This window comes from Papio anubis, chromosome 5 (assembly GCF_008728515.1).
Source record: "Papio anubis isolate 15944 chromosome 5, Panubis1.0, whole genome shotgun sequence".
Lineage (NCBI taxonomy): Eukaryota > Metazoa > Chordata > Mammalia > Primates > Cercopithecidae > Papio > Papio anubis.
This window is the reverse complement of record NC_044980.1, coordinates 126,355,245-126,378,559: the sequence shown is the minus strand read 5'-3', so window position 1 is coordinate 126,378,559 and position 23,315 is coordinate 126,355,245. Positions and strand designations below refer to the sequence as shown.

At 45.6% G+C, this 23,315-nt stretch overlaps 1 protein-coding gene across 3 annotated transcripts in view; it reads left to right on the top strand.

Annotated features, from left to right (window-relative positions):
- The window catches only part of FSTL4 (follistatin like 4), a 439,124-nt gene that overhangs the window by 15,148 nt on the left and 400,661 nt on the right, over positions 1 to 23,315 (top strand). The window contains exons 2-3 of one of the 3 annotated variants that reach the window (XM_017959857.3): positions 943 to 1,041; positions 16,808 to 16,943. In XM_017959857.3, the coding sequence (XP_017815346.2) occupies positions 16,818 to 16,943 (126 nt within the window). In that variant the 5' untranslated portion in view covers positions 943 to 1,041; positions 16,808 to 16,817. Of the gene's footprint in view, positions 1 to 942; positions 1,042 to 7,909; positions 8,187 to 16,807; positions 16,944 to 23,315 lie in introns of those variants that run through there. The other 2 variants (XM_009209070.4, XM_003900097.4) reach the window with 2 other exon arrangements.

Below are 23,315 nucleotides of genomic sequence, written 5' to 3'. Positions count from 1 at the left end.
CATCATTTTTTAGTGTATGTATCAGAAAATGATGCTTTATTTCATTTAATTAAATAAAAATGAAATATTATGTATTTGTTGTTAAATGATACAAAATGGAAACTTATCTGTAATGACTGTATTTCATGAATGTTATTAATGATTGCATTAAAGCCAATTTGAGAAGATACCATTTAATATGATACTCTGAAATAATTTGTTTAAACTTCAAATCACTTCTTTGTTGTATATTACACCAAAATGGTAAAACTATTTAAAAATGTTTTGAAGAGGGTTGTAGTGAAAGGCATGCAAGTCACATATGGCTAGGCAATGCTGGTATGTGTACATGCATTTGTCAGTTTTAAAGCATCCTGTTTATGTCAGTTGTGATGTGCCCACTGTTTTTATTTACTGCAATTAGGAAATGGAGGGTCCTAGTTAATTAAATGTTCTCCATAACGGAAAATTACCATATGTCTCAGCACTGGGTGGGAGTCAGGAGACTTCAACCTCTGACCAGCTTGGGGTTCTTGGCAAATAATGTACAAAACACATCTCCACGTGGAAAGTGGGGATGATGCCCATATTAATAGCATTTGCCTCCCATGCTGTGTACCTGAAGCCAGTCAAATAATGCATCAGGTTTTTATTTACATTTTGACTTATTTCTCATTTGATGTGTTTTCTACTTGGAGTAACAGAAAAACCCAACTCAACTGATTTAAGTTGGAAGGAAAATAAATCCTGAGGTAGGTCAGCTTTAGAATGGGTTATTTCAGCAGCTCATTAAGGACCGAGGTTCTTTTTCTTTCCCTGTTCCACCATCCTCCATGAGTCAACTTAGCCATTTGCAGGGTCACAACTTGGTGGCTGTGGGTCTAGGGGTATCTTATACTTAATGACAGTATCAAGAGGGAAAAGAAGTACCACCTCTTCCTGTGTACCTCTTTGTCTCCCCAGCTGACACTCTCACCTCTCCTCAGCCAGAACTGGGCTCCCTGATCACCACTGGCAAGTTCCTGGAAAAGAGCTTCATGATTGGCTTAGACCATGCTGAAGGTGAGAAACTTGAATGGAATTGACATTCTATATGCAGAAAAGAAGAGAGATATATTTTGAGTATCCAATCAACAACATCTACCATAATTTCTTAGACTACATGTTTAATTTTGATTTTATATGACAAGGGTTCATGATGAGGACAATTAATTAAATATACCAATAGATTCAGAAGAGAAGGTTCTCCAGTCACCTATTTGTAGTACATAAATTCTGAGATACATGATAGCTGCTATATACACACACAGTGTGTAACTGATACAGAATTGTGTAATGATTATGAGGACAGGCTCTGAGTCAAATCCTAGCTCTGCCATTTGCCAGCCAAATTGCCTTAGATAAACTGGGTACTTCTTTGAGCTTAATTTATACAATAAGGATCTTACAGAGTTGTCATGAGAATTAGACAAAACAATACATATAGAGGGTTAGGACTGGTGTCCAAGGCATACTTAGCAATCAATAAACCTTAGGTGCTGGTTGGATGGTAGTGATGATGATAATGGGTTAGACATCACTTTGCACCTCTCGACAGCTGAGCATCTGGTCTTTCCTGCTTTCATCTCTTGCATCTGGTCACTATCCTCTCTATCCAGTTTGTTCTTCATACAGCAGCCACAGACATCTGTTAAAAACATACTATAGATCCTATCATTCTCTTGCTCCATCCCCCACCCCCATGGCTTTCCTTACACCTAACATCAGATATAGAGTCCTTACAGTGGTTCCCCCTTATTTGAGGTTTCACTTTCACTTTCCACAGGTTTAGTTACCTGCAGTCAACTGCGGTCTAAAACATTACATATAATAAGATACTTTGAGAGGAAGAAATATATATCATACTCACATGGCTTTTATTATATTGTTATGTTATGAATTATTGTTGTTAATCTCTTACTGTACCTAATTTATAAATTAAACTGTATCATACGTATGTATGTATGGGAAAAACCAGTATATACAGGTGCAGTACTATCCATGATTTCAGGCATCCACTAAGTGTCTTGGGACATATCCCTGTGGATAACGAAGGGCTACTATATTTGTCAGGACACTGTGTGATCTGGTCCTTGTCTAGCCCTCTCCTTCTTCTGCAACTCTTCACCTGGATCCCTCTGCTTAGCTACATCAGCCAGTTCCTTCTTTACACCTGCTAGGCCTTCTGCCTAAATGCCCTCCGAGCTAGACCTTCTCGTATGTCACCCCTCACCTAATCGTATCTCTGCCTAAGCACCCCCGTGAAAAAACTTTGTCCTCTGCCATCTTGAAAAGTCACCACTCTTACTTCCAGTTACTTCTGTCAGTCTGGGGTCTCTAGAAAACAGAACTGGAGCTAAAGTTTATAAGCTAAAACACTTTATCAACAAGAAGGATAATCCTAGGGAAGCAGATGCAGGGAAGGAGAAAGCTCGAATGCTGAGCAGGCCACAGCCTTGTAACAAGTGCAGCTGTGTATGTGCTGGGCCTCCAGGGTATCTTCAAAGAAGACTTGGGGCACTGCATCTCCATGGAGACCATCCAGGGAAACAAGGGGGAATTTGTTTGCTGGTTTCCTCCTGTGCCCAGTCTCCCACTGGTCAAAGTCCAGCCCTCAGGGCATTAACTGTGCTGTATTGAGTAGCCTCTTCAGGAGGTCTCTGGGGAAGCCTGAGCCCCAGGTCTTGAGTCTGACAAATGCATAGGCATAGAGGCCAGTTTCTCACTGTCATTTGGTGCCTCAGGCAGGACTATTTTATTTATTTATTTATTTTTTTGAGATGGAATCTCACTCTGTCGCCCAGGCTGGAGTGCAGCGGTACGACATGGCTCACTGCAACCTCTGCCTCCCAGGTTCAAGCAATTCTTCTGCCTCAGCCTCCCAAGTAGCTGGGACTACAGGCTGGTGCCACCACGCCCAGCTATTTTTTGTATATTTAGTAGAGACGGAGTTTCACCATGTTGGCCAGGATGGTCTCGACCTCTTGACCTTGTGATCCGCCCGCCTAGGCCTCCTACAGTGCTGGGATTACAGCCTTGAGCCACCGTGCCCAGCCAGACAGGACTTCTTGATCTGAGGTAGTGGCAGTAACAGCAGAGGGGAACTAGCTCTAAGACTGTGGAGATGGCATGGAACAGTTAATAGGGTCACTCTTGCTAGGAAGCAAGGCAAATAAGTGTCCAAAGCCCTGGTCCAGGTTAGGGTTAAAGAGGTCAGAATGGCTGCTTAGATCTAGGGTGTCCTATCAACTAAGTCCAGTACCATCTTATACCCCCGAAGGTTGGATAGTTGTCTTCATAGCCCTTGAAGTGACCCACCATAACACTGCATATTCATTTGAATAGAATGCTTATTTAGAAGAATGGAAGCTTCAGCCGGCCAGGTAGCTAATGCCTGTAATCCCAGCTCTTTGGGAGGCTGAGGCGGGGTAGATTGCTTGAGCCCAGGAGTTCAAGACCAGCCTGAGCAACATAGGGAGACCCCGTCTCTACAAAAAATACAAAAATTAGCTGGGTGTGGTGGTTGCATGCCTGTAGTCCCAGCTATTGGGAGGCTAAGGTGGGAGGATCACCTGAGCCCAGGGAGGCTGAGGCTGCAGGGAGCCGTGATCCCACCACTGGACTCTAGCCTGGGTGAGAGAGTAAGACCCTGTCTCAGAAAAGAAGAGAAAAAAAAAAAAAAAAAAAAAAGAATGGAAGCTCCCTAAGGTAGCAGTTCACCTTTAAAATCAGATAGATAGATAGATAGATAGATAGATACATACATACATACATACATACATAGACAGATTTAGATTTTCACATTATTTACGATTCTATACTGGTGAGTTGGAAAACAGGGTCATGATAAAAATTTATGTTGTCCCTTTTGAAGAAAGGAAATTGGCCCCTCTCTTCACTCTCCTCTTAGTATGTTCCCTCTTTCATCCCTTTTGCCTATGCTCAGTAGGGTATACTACTTCATGGCTGTAGGCCTGGACATCTCATCCCCAATTGTCCCTTGTAAACAATACATTCTTAAGAGTAGCAGACTTCAGTTTCCTCCTGTTATCAGCACCTTTCTTGGTCCCCTTCTGCCATCAGTCCAGCCCCTGGGAGTTTGATGGGAATTTGCCTTGGTAATAATGCCATGGTGAGGGTTTTATGTTCATCTCCCTCCATTTGTACCATTCACAATTCCCTTTCCATCACTGCATCTTCTCATTTATCCCAACTTCTTCATTAAAATTCCTACTCTATACCACTTCTCCTTTGTCTTGAAAAATTTCCCCAATCACAGTTGTCCCTTGAATGAATACCTTATCTCCATGCTAGCTACTTTTCTCCTTGAATCAAAGTTAAAAACAACTATGTCTGTGTGGTCTTAGGTCTAGGATCTTGAACTTACTGCCGACATTCCCTTAATTTCTAGATGATTAATGAATTATCATCTTAAAATAAGCATTAATATTAGAGGAAAACTTCAACATCATAGCTCTGTTTAGATCAGAATAACTGAACTTCTATAAATACTGGCAAAATAAAGGCAGAGACCTTTAGAATTGAAAATGGTCTTAGACGTTTCATTTAGTATGACTGCCTCCCACCTACCCATCCCCAATTCCCAGCTGAAAGAAGAGAAAACAAGATCTGGGAAAGGTATGACTCTCCCAGGCTCACTGAGCCGTAGAGGCTGAGGCAGGAGAGAGACCCCATCCTTGTGCCTCCCATCCAGGGCTCTCCTAAGCACAGGGCTGGCTCTTCAGTAAACTGCATGGTTTGGTTTGAAGACAAAAACATTTTTTGAACAGGCAGCAGAACGTTATATTATGCAAGACAAGGAAGACTGTTTCCTGCCTTTTCCCACCTTCTCACATGACTTCCTGGTCTGGCTTCTAATGGGTATTTCTAGGCACTGTTTGACCAGCCTAGTGGGGACTCCCAAGGGTAAGCTGACCCACAGTTAGTGACGCAGATACTTTTGGTTGCATCTGGAGAAAGTGCCTTGCTTCCTCCTGATCCCCATGGCTGTGTGTCATCTCTGAGTATCCTGATATGCAGGTATAATCTGAAATGACCAAAAGAGACACACATCATTTGGCAGTAGTTTTTTAAATCATATTGTTGTGTTTTTGGTAAGGATTAGAAATAGAAAAAAGATTTTACACTCCAGCCTGGGTGACAGAGCGAGACTGTGTCTCAAAAAAAAAAAAAAAAAAAAAAGAAAAAGAAAAAGAAAAAAGATTTTAAACTGGCAAAGTAAAAAATATTTGTGTTGCTTAAACTTTTTGATCTTGTAAAAGTATATTAATAACATTTTTATATGTGTCTCTGGCTGAACCACTCACCAATAACTTAGAGTGGGGCTGGGGGCAGCAATTGGAATTTATGTTTCCTTTTAGCTCCCCTATTCCAAACTTATTGAATTACATGAAATTCAAAACTTAACCATTTTTTCCCCCAAGAATCCTAGTTGGCTACTGAGAATCAGTATGCTTGCAAGTTCCGAAACCGGGTTTCAGGCAAATTTTGAAATTCTCTGTGTGAAATCTAGCCTATTTTCCAATTTGGGGTATAATATTAAACAAAAAATTACACTGAGAGGTAAAAGCACAGAGCAATTCAAAGAGGTGTCAAGGTTACTGGCATCTGATGCTGCTTCCCTGGAGCCTTGTTTTATTTTGTCATTCACACTTCACCTTTCTCATTCCAAGGTGACTTTTAATTTCACTCTTATTTTATGCACAGTAGTCAAACAGCTCACTTCGGATGTTAACATTCTCTCTAAGGAATATTCCATACATCTGGTTTGCAGCAACTAGTTTCTTCTACTTCTTTGGGAAGCGTGTAGAAGTTCAGTGCCTGTTCACTGCATTAAACAGAGCTATTTCTGATCTTGGTCAATCTATAGGCCCTGATTTACATATGACCTTGAGTTATTAAAAAACAAAAAATACACAAAGTCCTGCTTTGATTATGTAATAAGGCCACTAGGCTGACTCAGGGACTTTGTGATCAGAGCTGAGAACAGAAATCTGCTTTTCCAAATACCTCATGTCTGAGAGGAGAGCTGAATCCGGCCTCTAAGCCATGGGGTACCTTCCTGACCACAGAGGGAGGCACAGCACATTTCCAAACTTCCCTGTTTCCTTTTTTTTTTTTTTTTTTTTGAGATGGAGTCTCGCTCTGTCACCCAGGCTGGAGTGCAGTGGCGTGATCTTGGCTCACTGCAAGCTCCACCTCCTGGGTTCACGCCATTCTCCTGCCTCAGCCTCCAAGTAGCTGGGACTACAGGCGCCCACCACCACGCCTGGCTAATTTTTTTTTTTTTTTTTTGTATTTTTAGTAGAGACGGGGTTTCACCGTGTTACCCAGGAGGATGGTCTCGATCTCCTGACCTCGTGATCCACCCGCCTCAGCCTCCCAAAGTGTTGGGATTACAGGCGTGAGCCACCGCGCCCAGCCTCCCTGCTTCCTTTTATACTCATTTTATCTTTTCTGTTTCCCAAGATGAAAAGTGCCATCCCTTCCCCAGTCCTGCCATGGAGAATCTGGCCCCTAGCCAGCCTCAGAAGTTCAGTCATGGTGGCCTTGGCAAAGATTCATAGTCAAATCCCAGAGAGCATCACACTGGCTAGGGCCCAGGGTCACTGAGGATGGAGTAGCCTTTATCATTCTGAGTAAAAATCATGGTATCCACATGGGAAGTCAACCAGGTTTTGTCCAATCCCTCATTTTACAAGTGGGGAAACTGATACCTACAGCAGAGATACGATTGGCTCTGCATTACATAGCTGGGCCGTGATAGAAGGAGAACTGGACCCCAGACCAAAACTGTGTGATGTTGGGAACACGCTGGCCTATTCACTGCTGTATCTCTAGCAATTATTAAGAGCACAGTGCCTGCTGCATAGGAGGGGTTCAGCAGCAGGACAATCTGGGAGGAAAAAACAAATGTAATATCTCTTTCTTCATGTTAGCCTTCCATTATTCTTCCCCTTTTCCTTACATTTAACTAACTTCATCCTCAGAAAAATCCCCTCTGTCACCTCCCCCAGGCCAGGAGAGATCACAGAGGCATGGACAGGACACTGTTCACCGAAGCCAGGAAGGCCCCTGGTGCCCACGCAGCCAGAGCAGGAGGCAGGCCCTCAGAAAGGCTCCTGGCCATCAGCCTGGCCTGGGTAGGGGCTTCCGCCTAAGTTTCCTGCCAGACTGAGGCTATGGTATGACCATTTATGGGGCCCTAGTTGTTACAAAGGTGTTTCTAGCTCATTCGGGAACCAAGACTGATTTCAAAAGCTGCTGATGTTAAAGAGGGACCCAGAAAAGTTTGGGAGCCCCAGGCTTGGGGATGGGATCAGTAGGGGGAAATGTCTTGTTAGGGAGAAGGGACCCTCTGGGTCCAGCTAGGTCAGGTAGGCAAATGTCACTTGGGATTGCCCCTGTATGCCCAGAACGTCTTAAGATTCTGTAGTTGGAAGAGGGAAGATTCAGGAAAGAGGAAGAAAACCTTTGCTATTTCACAGGTTGTTGGGTCTCAACGGTGGGGGGTTTCACCCACTTTGTCCCCAGGGACAGCTCTCCTGCTGTGGTGTACCGGCCCACCTGGACTCCACGAGCAATGGCCGCAGATTCAGAGACCCCCCCCCGTGCGCCTGGAGAGCACAGCCTTGGGGAACCTTGCCCAGAAAGGAGCCTGGAGGCGGGTAGAGGTGAAGAGGGGCTGTCACTTGCGGAGCTCCACGCTAGCCAGAGGCAGGAGCGCTACGCAGGCCCTCCTCCCGCCGGGCCCTAGATGGCCCCAGCGCTCCCGAGTCATCGCGCCCCGCGTGCGCGCCCGCCTGCTCCGCGCACCTGCCGTGGCCGCCGCGCGGGTCTGACCGGCTGGCGGGCGGGCGGCGCGCACAGGTGGCGGCGATTGGGCAGGCGGGGCCCGGAGGGTGACGTCACGGGCTCCGGTCCCGGCGGCAGAAATAGGGCAGCCGCGGCGGCCGTGGCACAGCAGCGGGCAGCGGCGGCTCAGGGAGCTGGAGCCTCAACAGCCTCCAGCGAGCCCGGAACCCGCTGACCGCCCGAGAAACCAGCCGAAGGACGCGGGGCCAGGTTGCCGCCGCCGCCACGGGGCGCTCCCTCCCTCCCGCCCGAGTCCGGCCACCTGGTCTTCCCCTCGGCCCCGGCCGTCTCAGGTACGCGGGCGCAGCTCCGGAGCGGGCGCGGGGAGGATGCCATTCCGCTGGCGCTGCCACCAGCCGGTCCCGCTGCGTCCCACTGGGGTCCCGGCGCCCGCGGCCCCGCATCTTGCTGCAGGGCCCGGCGCGGGCGCTTGTTTGTCCTTACTGCCCGCACCGGGAGAGCCAAGTTTGCCCGCGGGGAAGGGTCCACCGGGCCAGGGCTCGTTAGGGCTACCCCGGCCGAGGCCAGGACTCGAGGTAGAGGCTGGGACGCCGAGGCTCGTGGCCGGGGTCTGCGGTGGGGACCGGAGTGACCCGGTTGGCACGCGGGGCGCCCCGCAGAAGCGCTCGGGCCGAGCCCGTAGCTCGCGCCCGGCTCCAAAACCCTGCAGGCGCCGTTCTTGGGCTCAGGACCCCAAGCGGCCCCGGCGGAGCCAGGCGAGCGCGGCCCCTCGGCCCGGACCCGGTGCCCTTGGCTCTGGGCTTGGGCGCAGGGCAGGCATTCTCAGCACCTCCTCCCCGCGGCTTTGCGGGGAAACTTGAGTCTCCTCGCTGCAGCCCAAAGGGCCCGCTGTGCCTCGCCTGGCCCCGGATACTCCGGGGTCTGCCGAGTGTGAGGCTGGGGAAGAGGGAATCTGTGCACGACCCGACTCCAGGCAGCCTGCGGCGCTGCTTGTGCGCAGCCGGCCGCGGTCCCAGAGCGAGCGGCCCGGGGTACTCGCTTGAGGGTGTCTAGGGAGCAGTGTGTTGGGGGCGTTCAGCGTTCGGGCTGGGGGCTTGGTCCTAAGAGAGCTTGCACTGTGGATGATCTTCGCCCTCTTTGCGCCCGCAAAGCAAAGACGAGTTCTGAGTTTCGGGAGGGACCTGGACGAGGCAGGCATAGCACTCTGCTTTGGACGCGTGTTGCCTCGAGTTTGGGGACTAGCGCGGCGCTAGTCTTTGGGGCTCCCAGCAGACGACAAAGCGGCGCCAAACCGAGGCCTGCCACCTGAGGACTTTGTGTCCGCAACTCTTGCGGGAGCGGAAAGCCGCTGAGGCAGTGGGGTTTCTCGGTTTCCGGAGCGCGGCAAGCCTCCCGGCTGCGCCGCAAGTGCATTAGGAGTGCGCAGGTCAGCGGGGGCGTGCCCGGCGAGGTCGGTGTCGCGGCCCGAGAGCGGGTGCCGGGGCGCTGTCCAGCAGCCCCTGCTCGCGGCCGCGGGCCGCCGACACTGATGAATGGCGCGTCTACAGCCCGCCGGTCCCCTCTAGGTGTCGCTTCCGCCGAGCTTTCCGCCAGTGAAAAATAGCGCCGGCAGCTTGGTCTGTTCTCTTCGTAAATTTGTTGCAAACCTGTGCACCAGGAATTGTACTAGATGGGGCCCCCGAGATACAAACATCCGTCCAGGTTCTCTGGGCCAAACGTAAACAGAATTTCAATAGGTGGTGAAGTAACTGCCAGCCAAAATGTTCACCGGGAATGGGCCTGTGTCACAATCTGTGAGGGGAAAGGACAGATCAGGGAGCGACTAGGACTCTTCTTGAAAGCCCGAAGTTATTTTCCTACTGCCAAATTTAGGGGAAACCAAGGTTTTTTTTTTTTTTTTTTTATAGTGTCTTCTTAATCCTGGGGGCCAGGTGCCAGTTTCTGTGGCTGCCCCTCTGGACCCCAGGATAGGCTCTGGGTCTGGGCAGTGGTCTTGTGGGGGGTCTACCTTGGAAGGGAATGGTCGGAGGCGTGAGTGATGTGGCTTCTGAGTCTCCAGAGCCGCAGCAACTCTCAGGCAGGAGCTCAAGCCGGACACATGAGCAGATGCCCTACAGGGCACGTGTCTGCTTCCCATCTTAGCGTTGTGAAAGGAGGCACTGGGCACTGCAGCGTCACTAGACCGTTTCTGCCATACTCTGCTGAATGTTCGCTTTTTCCTTCCCATCCTGGGGAAAAAAGGCACCACCCTCTCCCAAGACTTCAGACTGAACCAAAGTTCACACAAGAAAATAGTCTACTTTGATGTAATGTATTAAAATTGCTCGTTGGAGTTGTCCTAGTGCTTTTTTCTCTCTTAGAATTTTATGATCATCCTCAATTTTTGTTGATTCCAGGAAAGCTCTTTTTCTTCTGGAAAAGGGCCAGCTTGTTTTTCTGGGTATTAGGAGAACTTTTATCCTTTTGGCTGTGCCCTGGAGGTGGGTGAGGGAAGAGGAGTTTGGATTTTTCCACCATGACCAGTCAGTCACTGAGGACGTTTTTCCCTTTTACTAAGGGTTGTAGGATTTTTTAAACGTGAACTTCACGTTATGATCTTTTGTTTGATTTAACACTATATTCAGAGACTGGCATTAAATAGTCATTATTTAATAAAACTACCTTAATTCCTAAGCCTTGTTTGAGTGTTTCTCTGCAAACTCAACCTTCTTGAGTTGCTTATGTGTGGTCAGTCATGTGCTTCCTAGCTTAATGCAATTAGATATTTCAAGAGCACATCTTGCTTTACATTTTCTGTCTCAATGCATAACATAAGGCATGGAACTTCAAATAAAATAGAACTGCAGTCAAGAGAATGTGGTACCTAAGAGGTATAACCTGAAGGTTGGAAGGATAAAGGTTATTGGAAGTCACATGTGTGCCTGTGTTAAACTTCATAGTAAATAGGAATATCATAGATTTATACATGGCACGTAGAATAATTTAGGCATCTAATTTATCAAGTGTTGGGAAAGAATTAACTAATGATATAGAGTAGATAATTAATAGGAAATGCAATTTAACTTCATTATGGCTTGCTGCAAGGTTAGCTTGCTTTATTTCCATGCCTAATTTCCCTGGGTTGGTATTTTGGGGACTGTCTTAGGAAATCTGTATTGCTTTCTTTTTTTCTAAAACACTCACAAATCAGAACTAGGGTCCTAAGCCTTTGAGAGGTTCCCATACAGCCTTACAGGTTTCAGGTTGAGGTTGATGTGGCTTTTTTTTTTCCTTTTAAATTTGAGCAGACATGCAGAAGAGAATTCCAGGGTTTTGGTGCTCCCAGTTGATTTTTATATGTCGATTGCCAACATGCCATGAATAAAATGCTACCTACAGTGTGTGTGTAGGGCAGATACTTTTTCATCTGGAAAGGCTGAGAATGTAGATGCTTCAGGGTCACAAATCTGACTGTTCTCTTCAAGGCTGGGTGGCATTGCTTGGTTCTGCCAACTCATCTTTGTAATTTCTGGTCCTGTTGGTTACAAAGAGAAGCCATTTCTATATGGCTAATCTTTAATGGCTAGTCTGGTAAAGTTACCAAGTTCTGGGAGAGAGGCTGAGAGAGAGAATGGATGAACAATGCCACCGAAACTCTGAGGGTCAGCATTCCCACTCTTCCCAAGACGGCTGGTTCCTGGAATAAAAAGAGAAGTTTGTATTAAACCCATTGCCAGTTTAATGGAATTGCTTCTCTCTGGCCTGTGAACTTGGTCAATAAAGACAGCTTACATGCCTGTGTGTGTTTTCTGGGTGGGGCAGATTTTGGTATTTTCATATGAATACCTATTTCTCCCTAACAATTTGCATTCCTATGTCATGCTTTTCTTTAAAAAAACAAGTCAGTATTTGGAATGTTACATCATACTAACCTGTAGTACCTCTGTAATTCTAAATACAGATAAATAATAACACACATATTAGCTTATTTTAGAACACCTGAAAATCCTGTGGTTTTCACAGGGAGGCAGACGATCTAGTGGAGGTCCTTCAGCGTTAAGAAAAGCAAAATCTGCCTATCTAAACAGAGAATGCAAACTTCCATTCTAGATGTAAGTGTGCGATAATATAAGGAACCAAACAGTTGCCCCGGGGGCAGGATGCCTGGGTTCCATTCTAGGCCTGGCCACTGATTTGTCGTCAAACCCCGGTGGATTCGTCCACCTTCTGGTCTTCTGGTGTCCTATCTATGCGGCAGCCAGGTTAGCACCAGATTCTCCTGACTGGGGGAATGTCTGTTGAAGCTCAGGTAGGAAACCACAGGGGAAGCAATAAAACACCTCCCTTCCAAACAAGATGGCTTAAGTATCAAGTCAGTGTACTTTATGACTTGTTTGGAACAAAAGGTAGTCTCAGCTCTTTATATATGGACAATCCTAGGTAGATTTATAATTAATACTTAGGACTTAGCAAGGATTGAATTAAACTTATTAATCTAAATTGATCTCAAAAGGAGCTCTAGGTTAAAAAGGGAGATTTGTGACCTTATGGATGGCACCTTCCCAATTCTATAATGGTGAGATTCTTGCATTTGCCTCTATCTGAAGGTCAGTAGGGCAATTTGAATTGAGGAGTAATTAATTTGTTAACAGAGTTACTTTTCCAAAGTGACTAGCCTTATGATGCCGGCGCTTTCCGTGAGCTGAGGGGCATCTGCCTGGGATTCTGTGCATCTTTTCATGGTTCCCCTCCCTCCCTCCCTTCCTTCCTTCTACCATATGTTTTTCTTAGCCCATAAATAGAGCAGCAGTGAGGACTGAGGAGAGTCTGCCCAGGGGCCCCCATCCCAGGGTAAAGTGTGGGAATTAAGGGTGAGCAGCTTGGCTGTTTCCCCTTGGTCGGAGCCATGAGGAGGAGAGCAGCTCTTGGCAGCTTTCAGAGGAAAGGAGAGTCACGGGGCCACGGCCTCCTAATTTACTGTCTCTAGATTTTCCCCATTTTACTAAAAGCAACTGTTTATCAAAACAAAACAGGCAGGACAAAACAAAACAAAAAAGACAGGCAGCAGCAGTTGAGAGTTAAGAGATGTCGTGGGTCTGCATGCCTGACTTGGAATCTCAGTTTTGCCACTTGTTTGCCACATGGCCTTGGCAGAGTCCTTAACCTCTCTGTGACCCCATCTCCTCTGTCATCTGATTAAGGGATAATCATTGCCCCCATCATGGAGTAGAAAAAGGAGGGTTATGAGTTAATACCTGTGAAGTGTTTAGAACAGTACCTGACACATCGTAATTGCTATATAAGTGTTATCCAAATAGATAGTCTCTATTTGATTATTAGACAGATAATCAAAATTGATTTAGACCCAATATTAATTCTATTTTATGAACTGAACTGTCATAAAACTTGAGCTGTAAATTTCCAGGCTGTTGGTGCTGTAGATGTAATGGATTGTCAATCACTGTAAGTATAAAATGACATCTAAAACACATCCACAGTGCAAATGAAATCACAGCTAGTGGTAGGCAGACCGAGCTCAACTTTACAAACAAGCTGCCCGGGAGTATTTCAGTAGTTGGCCTGGTTCACGTGTTTCCCTGTTTCCAATTAAATTCTTACAGGAAATATAAACACAAACCAGATAAAACCAGTGGCAACTCCAGGCCAAGCTCCAGGCTTGGATCTTGGGCTTCCTGAAACACAACCCAGAAACCAGCAGTCTTGGTGCATCCTCTTATGAACTGATTTGGTGCTTGCCAAAATCACAGTTGAAATGAATAGATTGTATTTTAATGCTACCCATTAGTACCAAAACATAAAACATAATTGATCTTAGATTACAAAGCAGATCAAAAGTTAAATACCAGATTTTATGGCTTGTATATTTCATACCTCCAGGAGTTGACATCTGTACATTAACTAGCATAGATTTGGATTATCTTGCTGTTTTTAGTTTATGTGAGCTAGGAGGCATGGAAAGGGAGAAAAGTAGACCTTACTCTGTGTGTTTACTCTGTGAGCAATGTTTGATAGTAGGTAAGTAGGAAAAAATTAATGAGAGTAAGAAGCAACGTCTTTCTAGTTCTAGCTTAAATTCCTATGGCTGGTTTTTGAAAATTCGAAAAATCCACTAACTGTTTTCTGCAGTCTCTGGAAAGTGACTCTGTGATCAGAAGAGGATCACTTACGGAGAATAAAGAATTACCTTGTTTATTTTTGGAAAAATGGGTTGCAGCCGGGCGTGGTGGCTCATGCCTATAATCCCAGTACTTTGAGAGGCCGAGGCAGGTGGATCACCTGAGGTTGGGAGTTTGAGACCAGCCTGACCAACATGCAGAAACCCCATCTCTACTAAAAATACAAAATTAACTGGGCGTGGTGGCACATGCCTCTAATCCCAGCTTCTCGGGAGGCTGAGGCAGGAGAATCACTTGAACCCAGGAGGCGGAGGTTGCAGTGAGCCGAGATTGCGCCACTGCACTCCAGCCCAGGCTACAAGAGTGAAACTCCGTCTCAAGAAAACAAGAAAAACAGGTTGCAGTAAGGAGAAGACATTTTTATTCTCTCTTAGTCCTGAACATGATTTATTTTTTTTTCCTGCTCTTCCTCCCTGTAAGATTTCACACATCTTAGGGAGACCGCTGGATGAAGAGTGCAGAAGCCATTGGGGGGTGGCGGAGGGGGTGCCGTGACTGTCGCAGTCCTCACAGTCGTCTCCCGGGTGGCAGCTGAAGCGGCACTATTCCACTCAACTCTGCCTTCTTCAGAGTGTGGGGCAGGTGCTGATGGTGAGACTGTGACCTTCAGATTGTATTTACTGGCCACCCAGACTCTTTCCCCAGTAGCTCAGCTTTGTCAACAGATGTCAAAGATGAGTGACCGAAGAAACAGATATAGGAGTGGGAGCTTATGGAAGCTTTTTAAAACAAGCAGACACCTTCTGTCTTTTTTTTTTTTTTAGGCGGAGTCTCGCTCTTCACCCAGGCTGGAGTGCAGTGGTGCGATCTCGGCTCACTGCAAGCTCTCCGCCTCCTGGGTTCATACCATTTTCCTGCCTCAGCCTCCCGAGTAGCTGGGACTACAGGTGCCCGCCACCATGCCTGGCTCATTTTTTTGTATTTTTAGTAGAGACAGGATTTCACCATGTTAGCCAGGATGGTCTTGATCTCCTGACCTCATGATCTGCCTGCCTCAGCCTCCTAAAGTGCTGGGATTACAGGCGTGAGCCACCACGCCCGGCCACCTTCTCTTAAAAGATAGTCGTACCTTATAACCTTGCCTTTTCATGGGCCAGTGCTAGAGTCCCACAATTTTGAGTCTGACTTTTCCTCCCTGTGGATATTTCTGTCTCAAGCTGGAGATATAAAGCAAATGTGGAGAGGCAGCTCTATTTGGATGTGGACGGCAGCCAAACGAAACCTGGAATGTGGCAGGAGTGTAATTGTTTGGCAGCCCTGGCCTCAGCACTAGTGACTGTGTGACAACTTCCACCCCGCATTGTCCAAAGTAGGGATGCTCCAAAGCTGTTGCCTATGGCAGTGAGCAGGGGTGGACTGCCAGGTCCCTCAAACACCCAGTTCTTTCTGACTTGGATGTCTGCTCTGGACCAGCCCTAGGCCAGTTCATGCTGGGTGCTGGCCTCCAAGGAGCTCCGGTGTCTTTAACTTACCAGCCTAGATCAGGATGCAGTGTGAACCATATGTGATGAAGCACTAAATTGTTTGGTACGAGCAGAAATCAATAACGCCTAAAGTTTCCTTGAGTAAGAGTTCTGAGTACTGCATAATGAGCTGTATCTGGTCATGTTTCATAATCAGAATACTGAAATTATGGTTGGACTGTGTTCACAGTAGAAAACTTTTTCCAAAAAAGTACAGCTTATTGGACAAGTAAGATAGTCTGTGTCCTCATTCCTTAGCACAATGCTTAGCACATGATTTGGACTTGCATATTTGTTGTAGCTGATCCTTAGTTTTTTCATCCATGTAATTATTTGATTACCTTGAATTGCTCACTTCTTGTCTTTTAGGACTGTTTACAATAATGTTATCTAGTGAGCCTCAGGAAACACCTTAAAGGCTATTGAAATTCTGTTATCATTTGATGCTTGGATTCTGCTACAAAATGGTTGGTCTTGAAACTAAGATATTAGACCTTATGATGCCATTTTGAAGCTCACTGTCTTATAAACTGAGGTGTCGGCTGCAAATGAGGTGCCAGAGATGTAACAATTCTTAATCATCGTTTCGTTTTTTTGAGACAGAGTCTCACTCTGTCACCCAGGCTAAAGTGCAGAGGTGTGATCTTGGCTCACTGCAACCTCTGCCTCCCAAATTCAAGCGATTCTCCTGCCGCAGCCTCCTGAGTAGCTGGGATTACAGGCACCCGCTACCGTGCCTGACTAATTTTTGTATTTTTAGTAGAGACCAGGTTTCACCATGTTGGCCAGGTTGGTCTCAAACTCCTGACCTCAAGTGATCCATCTGCCTTGGCCTCCCAAAGTGCTGGGATTACAGGTGTGATCCCCTGTGCCCAGCCATAATCATAATTTCTCGAGCACTAATTGTGTGCCCAGCCCCAAATGCTTTCTGAGGAAACTAAGGCATGGCTATATGGCAACCTAATAGAGGTGACCCAGCTGCCTCACCCTGGTTTGTTCTTGTAGATGTAATGGTAGGTGGCATTTCAAATGGGTTTCTATGTAACAGATAGCATTTATAGAGTTCTTACTATATGCCTGACACTAACTCCTTCAATCCTCACAAAAGCCTTTTGAGGTACGTATTATTGCCATTTTAGAAATAAGTAAACTAAGGCTCAGAAGTAATATAACTTCTCTGAGGTAGAACAGAAGTTTGGTGCCAGGATTTAAACCCAGGTTTATCTGATTCTGGTGAACACATACTAACTCACTGTGACTTACTATATCTGTCTCACAATGTTTTATTCTCAGCATTTGTTATTTCTTCAACAGACTCAACAAAATGAAACCAGGAGGCTTTTGGCTGCATCTCACACTGCTCGGAGCCTCCCTGCCGGCCGCGCTGGGATGGACGGACCCAGGAACCAGCAGAGGCCCGGATGTGGGTGTGGGGGAGTCACAGGCAGAGGTATAGTCAAATCCCCGCTGGCATAACGTTTCAAACTGATTGCTCTCCGATGTTACAGTATCTGATTTCCTCTCCACCTTTAGTTTAGATCAATTAGATCACAGAGTGAATTAAAATTGCACTTCCTTTTTGGTGGGGGACAGAAGGCAGCAACGTGTGGATACGGACAAGAGGTTGATAACACGACGTGAGTGATGACTCTGAAACCTCTCAGATGCTGAAAATGTATTCCAAAACCAAGCTTGGGTTGCCTGGTTAGTCTCTACAAAGACCCTCAAGAGAATGGCCTTTCTGTATGTTTAATAAAACCCTGAAAATGCAGAGTAATTGGTGGAGTACACCCATGTGAATTAATGAAGTATTTTAATTATAAAATATATTTGAAAAGAAATGGACTAGTTTTCAGGTATATAGATAAAAAGCACCAGGCTGAGAAAGAACTGGCAAGTGGAGGTCCTAAGGGAGAGTGCTTTAATGAACAGATAAGAATGATTAATGGCATGTTAGGTATATATAAATGCTTCTAAAGTGCTTGAAAAACTTGTTCTCAAATACCTCCCTGGAGAGTCTGGATGTTCTGCTAATTGCTTAGTGAACCCTGGTCTTAAGTAGTAAAGAGGATTCCTAAGCTGCAACCTGGCCCTGCCCAAGGTAATAGATCCCATGAATTTGGGGTTTGTGGGCAAAATGTATTTTTCTGCAGAAAATGCTTTGTGTGTGCTGACCCTTAAGAAATGGCTTCACCCTTCCATTAAAACCACCTGGGATTTTCTCTATGCTGTGACGAATACTCATTCCTAATAGGGAGCTTTCCAGGGCGCTTTTCCTCCCATTGTCTTCCTTGATGCCTGCCGTTCTCTTTTTCTCTGTCCCTGTTTCCTGTCTCGCAGAATGAGAAATAAAAATTACCTCAAAAAGTCAACATTCCCGGAGAGTGAATAAGGTTACTCAGTGTAGGGTAGGATTAATGCATTATTTGATCAAAAGACATGATTTCTCTTTCATTATTACTTAATTGTAATGCAATCCCAAAACTACCAGCCTTAATCTTTGGGGAGCTTCAGAAGTAATTTAATGTACACTTTTCCTGCTGAAGTTAGTGTGCCTTCCTTTTGTGGTGAGCAGATGATTAAATAGAAACACTATCTCTGCCATCTAAATCCATGAAGGACGCGACTTAATGCTCTTCTGAAAGAGTCTGGAGGCTGGCTTGCTGGTGAGAACAGCAGTTCCCTATGGGAACGGCTTTATCAGCACACTCATATCCATACGAAGAGAAAATGATCACTTAAATCCTACACATATATTGTGGAATATTTAATAGCAAAGCAAACAGACAAACACACAGTAAAGCTTAGTCTTCCTACTATTGGGGCTCATCAGCCCACTGTTTTAAACCACTTATTTCAAATAAAAGTGTCAAGTCAATTAAGGTGGGATTTAGCTGGAGGTAAGTTGAAGGTAAGTTAATATCAACCCAGGGCCTCTTTATCTTAGCTGTTAACACCCTACTTCTTTGTGTGTCAACAAGAAGGAGCACATGCCAGTCATTGGGAGGAAGTAACGCTTTTTGGGGGTTGTTATTTTGCTCCCTTGCAACCCCTGCTCCAGGGTAGCTTTTGTCTTCCAAGTCCAGGAATGTTGCTGCTTTAGGAAAGGAAAGTGATGACTGTGTAGATTCTGCACCACAGGAACTATTGCCCTATTGATCATATATATAGTTTTTTGCTATAGCTTTTGTTTTTGCAGTATTGTAACTTCTAATCATTGAAACTGTTTCTATCAGTGATTAAATGAGATGATAATGGGAATGGACCTAGGGCATAGGATGGCCTAGGTTAAATGTTTAGCTGCAGAGAACAGAACACTGCCAGGTACGGTGGCTAACACTTATAATCCAAGCACTTTGAGAGGCCGAGGTGGGCAGATCACTTGAGTCCAGGAGTTCAAGACCAGCCTGGGCAACATAGCAAAACCCTGTCTCCACTAAAAATACAAAATTAGCTGGGTGTGGTGGTGCACTCTTGTAGTCCCAGCTACTCGAGAGGCTGAGGTGGCAGTATCACCTGAGCCTGGGGAAGTCCAGGCTGCAACAAGCCATGATTGCACCATTGCACTCTAGCCTGGGTGACAGAGTGAGACTATGTCTGAGAAAAAAGAAAAAAAGAAAAAGAAAAAACCTGAAGGAAAAAAAAGAAAACAGAGAGTGGAGCACTTATTTTAGTGGATTTGTTTGCATCCGTTGCTCATACTCTGTGCATCCCTCCATGCACTCCCACGGCCCTGCTTACCAGGGGCCTCCTGCGGGGCGTGCTGTTTCTTCTTTCTATGTCTCTCCTTTCTACACCTGACTCTCCTCCTCCTTCAGGGCCCAGCTCTGGTTCTTACTTTTTCTTTAGAATCTTCTTGGACCACTCTTGGTCACACCTGGTCTCTTTTTCTGAACTCTTAGTCCTTCCTCTCTCTTTTTGTTTTCTTACTCTTTTATATTTATGTGAGCATATGGATGGAGCCTATCTTATTTATCTTTTCTTCCTCACAGTGTCTAATAATTTTATAAGCAAAATAGAGGTTCAATGCATTTTTAAGCCAATCGATATTTATGTGACATTTGGTCCTGGTCATAAAGTCACTCTGGTGCTTCCAAAATTCAGACCAGACCATCAGATATTTCAGCACAGGGCATACCTCCCTGCACAGCAGGTTCACTCCCACTGCGGAAGTGGATGGTTTCCCCAGCCGATCTGTGAGCAGCCTGCAGGCCAGGCAGGCTTGCATCCTAATATCCAAGATAGTCCTTGCGCGTTATAGTTTCTGGGTAGTTTCTTATTTGAATTGTAGCTTTTAATGTATCGATAACTCACAGTCCAAACTATATTAAACTCCTCTAGCAGTTTCCTCAGACAGTCTTATTTCCTGGAAGAATCAAAACCAGCAGAGTTTCCTGAGACTCTAAATAAGTCAAAAACCTTTTTTAGGAACCAGATAGTAAACTGTTTCTGTATGTTTCTTCCTGGTAGTAGTACTTCACACAAATACTCATTGACTTAAGATTTTTAAAATACTTAGAAAGCATTAATAAGATTTGATTTACCTTTAAAGTTATTATACCAATTACTTGAATGACCTAAGGGTAAATAGAATTAAATGACCAACGAGTGTGTGTGCGCATATTTTTAAAGCAATTATAGCAAGTGTTAAATTATTGTTTTATGTACAGAGACTGCAGTGGAAATAGCTTCAAGGAGTTTACCATTTTACAGACATAGATAAAAAGAAATACGGCTGGGTGGAGTGCCTCTTTCGTAAGAGTGGAGTGGCAGAATGTGCCCTAGAATACTAATGGAATTCTCAATTCAGAGGAAACAATTCTGAGAGGTACAATTTATTGAAATAATGAAATGTTGTTATATCCCCCCCTTTATCCTACACAGATGCTCTTTGACTTACAATGGGATTACATCCAAATAAACCCACTGTAAGCTGAAAACATCATAGGTCAAAAATGTATTTCATACACCTATGCTACCAAATATCATAACCTAGTCTGTCCTGCCTTCAGCATTCTCAGAACACTGACATTAGCCTACACTTAGGGCAAAATCATCTAACACAAAAACTATTTTATAATAAAATGTTGAACATCTTATATAATTTATTGAATACTGTACTGAAAGTGACAAACAGACGGGTTGTATGGGCACTTAAAAGTACAATTTCTACTGAATGTATATCATTTCCATACTATTTTCATGCTGAAAAATCCTAAGTCAAACCAAACCTAAGTCAGGGACTGTCTGTACGCTGGTCAAGATAAATATAGTAGTAAAATCAATATTGGTAGAATTTTATATTTCGGGGGGAACCAAGGAACCAGGAAGGGGTGAGAAGTGATATGGTAGCAGCCTCCAAAGAGCAGACCTGCTTTTAAGAAATAGGCATTTGTGGGAGCCCCCCACTTTTGGGGCCTGGGTGCTGCAGTGGCAGCCCCCCACTTTTGTGGCCTGGGTGCTGTGGCAGGAACCTCCCCTTTTGGGGCTTCGGTGCTGCCATTGGAGCTACCCCACTTTTGGGGCCAGGATGCTATTGTGGGAGCACCCCACTTTTGGGTCCTGGGTGCTGTGTTGCAGCACCAGCATCTCATCTATTTGCTGGGCTCTGGGATTGAATGGTGGCCGTTACATGGTCTTATACATCTTTCATGCATTTTACTGAACTTTTTCTAAATGACTCTTACCCATGGCATATACATAGTCACGTACTATATACCTGTACATGTTAATATTGATTCCTTCTTAAATTGTCACCTCATATGCCTCAGTGCTTATAGACCAGAGATAGGTTTTGAGCTCCGACACCATGGGTTTTCAGTATTTGCAAATTCTCTCAAAGTAAAGTCTTTGCAGAAGAAATATGTGGAGTGGTGTCAGCTAACTTAAACATGACTCACCATCTCCCTAACCTCAGGGGTCAGCCTAAGACAGCATTGATCCTACCCTGATTGCCTGGCCCCTTCCCCTTGCTACAAGTGTTGACGACAGGCATGGCACTCCTGTCCCCACAAGGGCAACCTCAAATTGCAGCATCCTTAGATGCTCCGTGGCTTCGTTCTGCCTTGGCTGGGCATTCAGTAGTACTTGGGCTGCGAAGACTGAGCATTGATTTTTCCAAGACACTTTCACTGTTCTTGTGTATTGGTTGTCTTAACACTAGTGCCCCTCACCCCCAATCACCCTTTCTGATAAAGTTCTCCCCAGCACCCATAACCCTGACTGTGCTCTTTGACTGATTACTGGTGAACAGCTGATCGTCTGTAGGGTTTGAGATCTGCCCGTTGGTGTCTCTACTCACCCTGGCCCTCAGCTGGTTTGTGGGCATAAATAAAAGAAACTCTTTCTTTCCTGTGAACCAACGGGGGTCCAAGCTGGGTGTTCTTAAGCCTCACCTGCAGTATATGTGCATCTCTCATGGCTTTTCTGCCGCATCACCCTTGTGATACTCACCATTGCAAATTCTAGCATTTGACTTGCTTTCAAAGAAGATGAGACTCTGGGCAAAGTCTCTCAGCAAGAGATGAGAATGGTCTTCTCCCTAGGGCTGTGGAGCCCTGGGATAACCAAACCACATACCCCTTTCAAAAGGATCCAGAATTTCCTCTGCAGATGCGGTGCTAGTTGACGTGGGGGCTGCTTCTCTGGGTCCCCAACACTTAGCCAGGGCTTTCTGCTGATTATTCTGAGTCAGAGGATGTGTATATTCATTTTTCAGGTAAAACTGGCAGGGCACAACCTCCCACTTGTAGATGTTATCAGTACATTCATAATTTTCAAGGCAAACAATGGTAGCAGAACCTCCCAAGGTCTCAGGGATGAGCCCATTCCCAATTATAGAATGGGGTGTGCTGTACCCTGCTCCAGCACCTCTTGAGATGCAATGTGCTTGTGAATGGTCTGGGATCTTGTTAAAATGCAGATTCTGATGCAGCAAATCTGATGTGGGTCCCAAGATTCTGAGCTCCAGGTGATGCTGATACTTCAGATCCCAGGGGACACTGGGCAGAAAAGCCTTAGAAGAGCCTCCTGCCTCCTCCCGTGCACACACGCAAGGAGAGTCCCAGTGGGATTGACCCTGGCCTTTTTTTAGTTCTTGCTGACATGATGATGCTGACTGCAGTCAGGAAAAGGAGAGAAATGGGCAGGCTGCAGTCATGCTGGAAAATAGCTTGATGAGACTCGCTTAGGGGGCAGGTAGGGGATGGGAAAGATGAACTTAACCTTGGTTCTAGGGTCATTTTCACCTGTTTTTAAGCAGCTGGACAGGTAACTCTAGCTCTCACAACCCGTGATTCCTCCCTGGCTTGTCTTAAATTCTGAGAGAGGTGAGTTTAAATGCTGAGGCTTAGCCCACACCCCCTGCTCCAAGGACCAACAACACACTCACCTCTCACCACCACCGTGGCTCCCTTACTGGTATCCTGTCCCTTCTCTGCCCCCAGAGCCAGCCAGCCTGTTTTGGGGATGAGCATTGCAACGTTGGTGCGCTGTTTTGGAGTCTTTTTTTCTCTCTATCCTTGAACAGGGAAAGTCGCTGTCTTTGTTCTTTGTGTTCTCTCCACTGCTCCCAGCCAGCCCTTCCACACTGTACCAGTTAGTGCACTGTGTGCCTCTTTAGTATTTTGAGATCATAGTTGACAGAATTTTAATTGGCCCTGAAAAGTTCTATGACCCAGGAAAATGAGCATTTATGAGTTCACGGAAAACCATTATTCTTCTTCCTCTTAATTTAGCATTTACTCATCTAACTACTTTATTTATGCCTCTGTTGCTAAATAATCTATACTCCTCTAGGAAACTTCCCACCCTTGTAATCAGG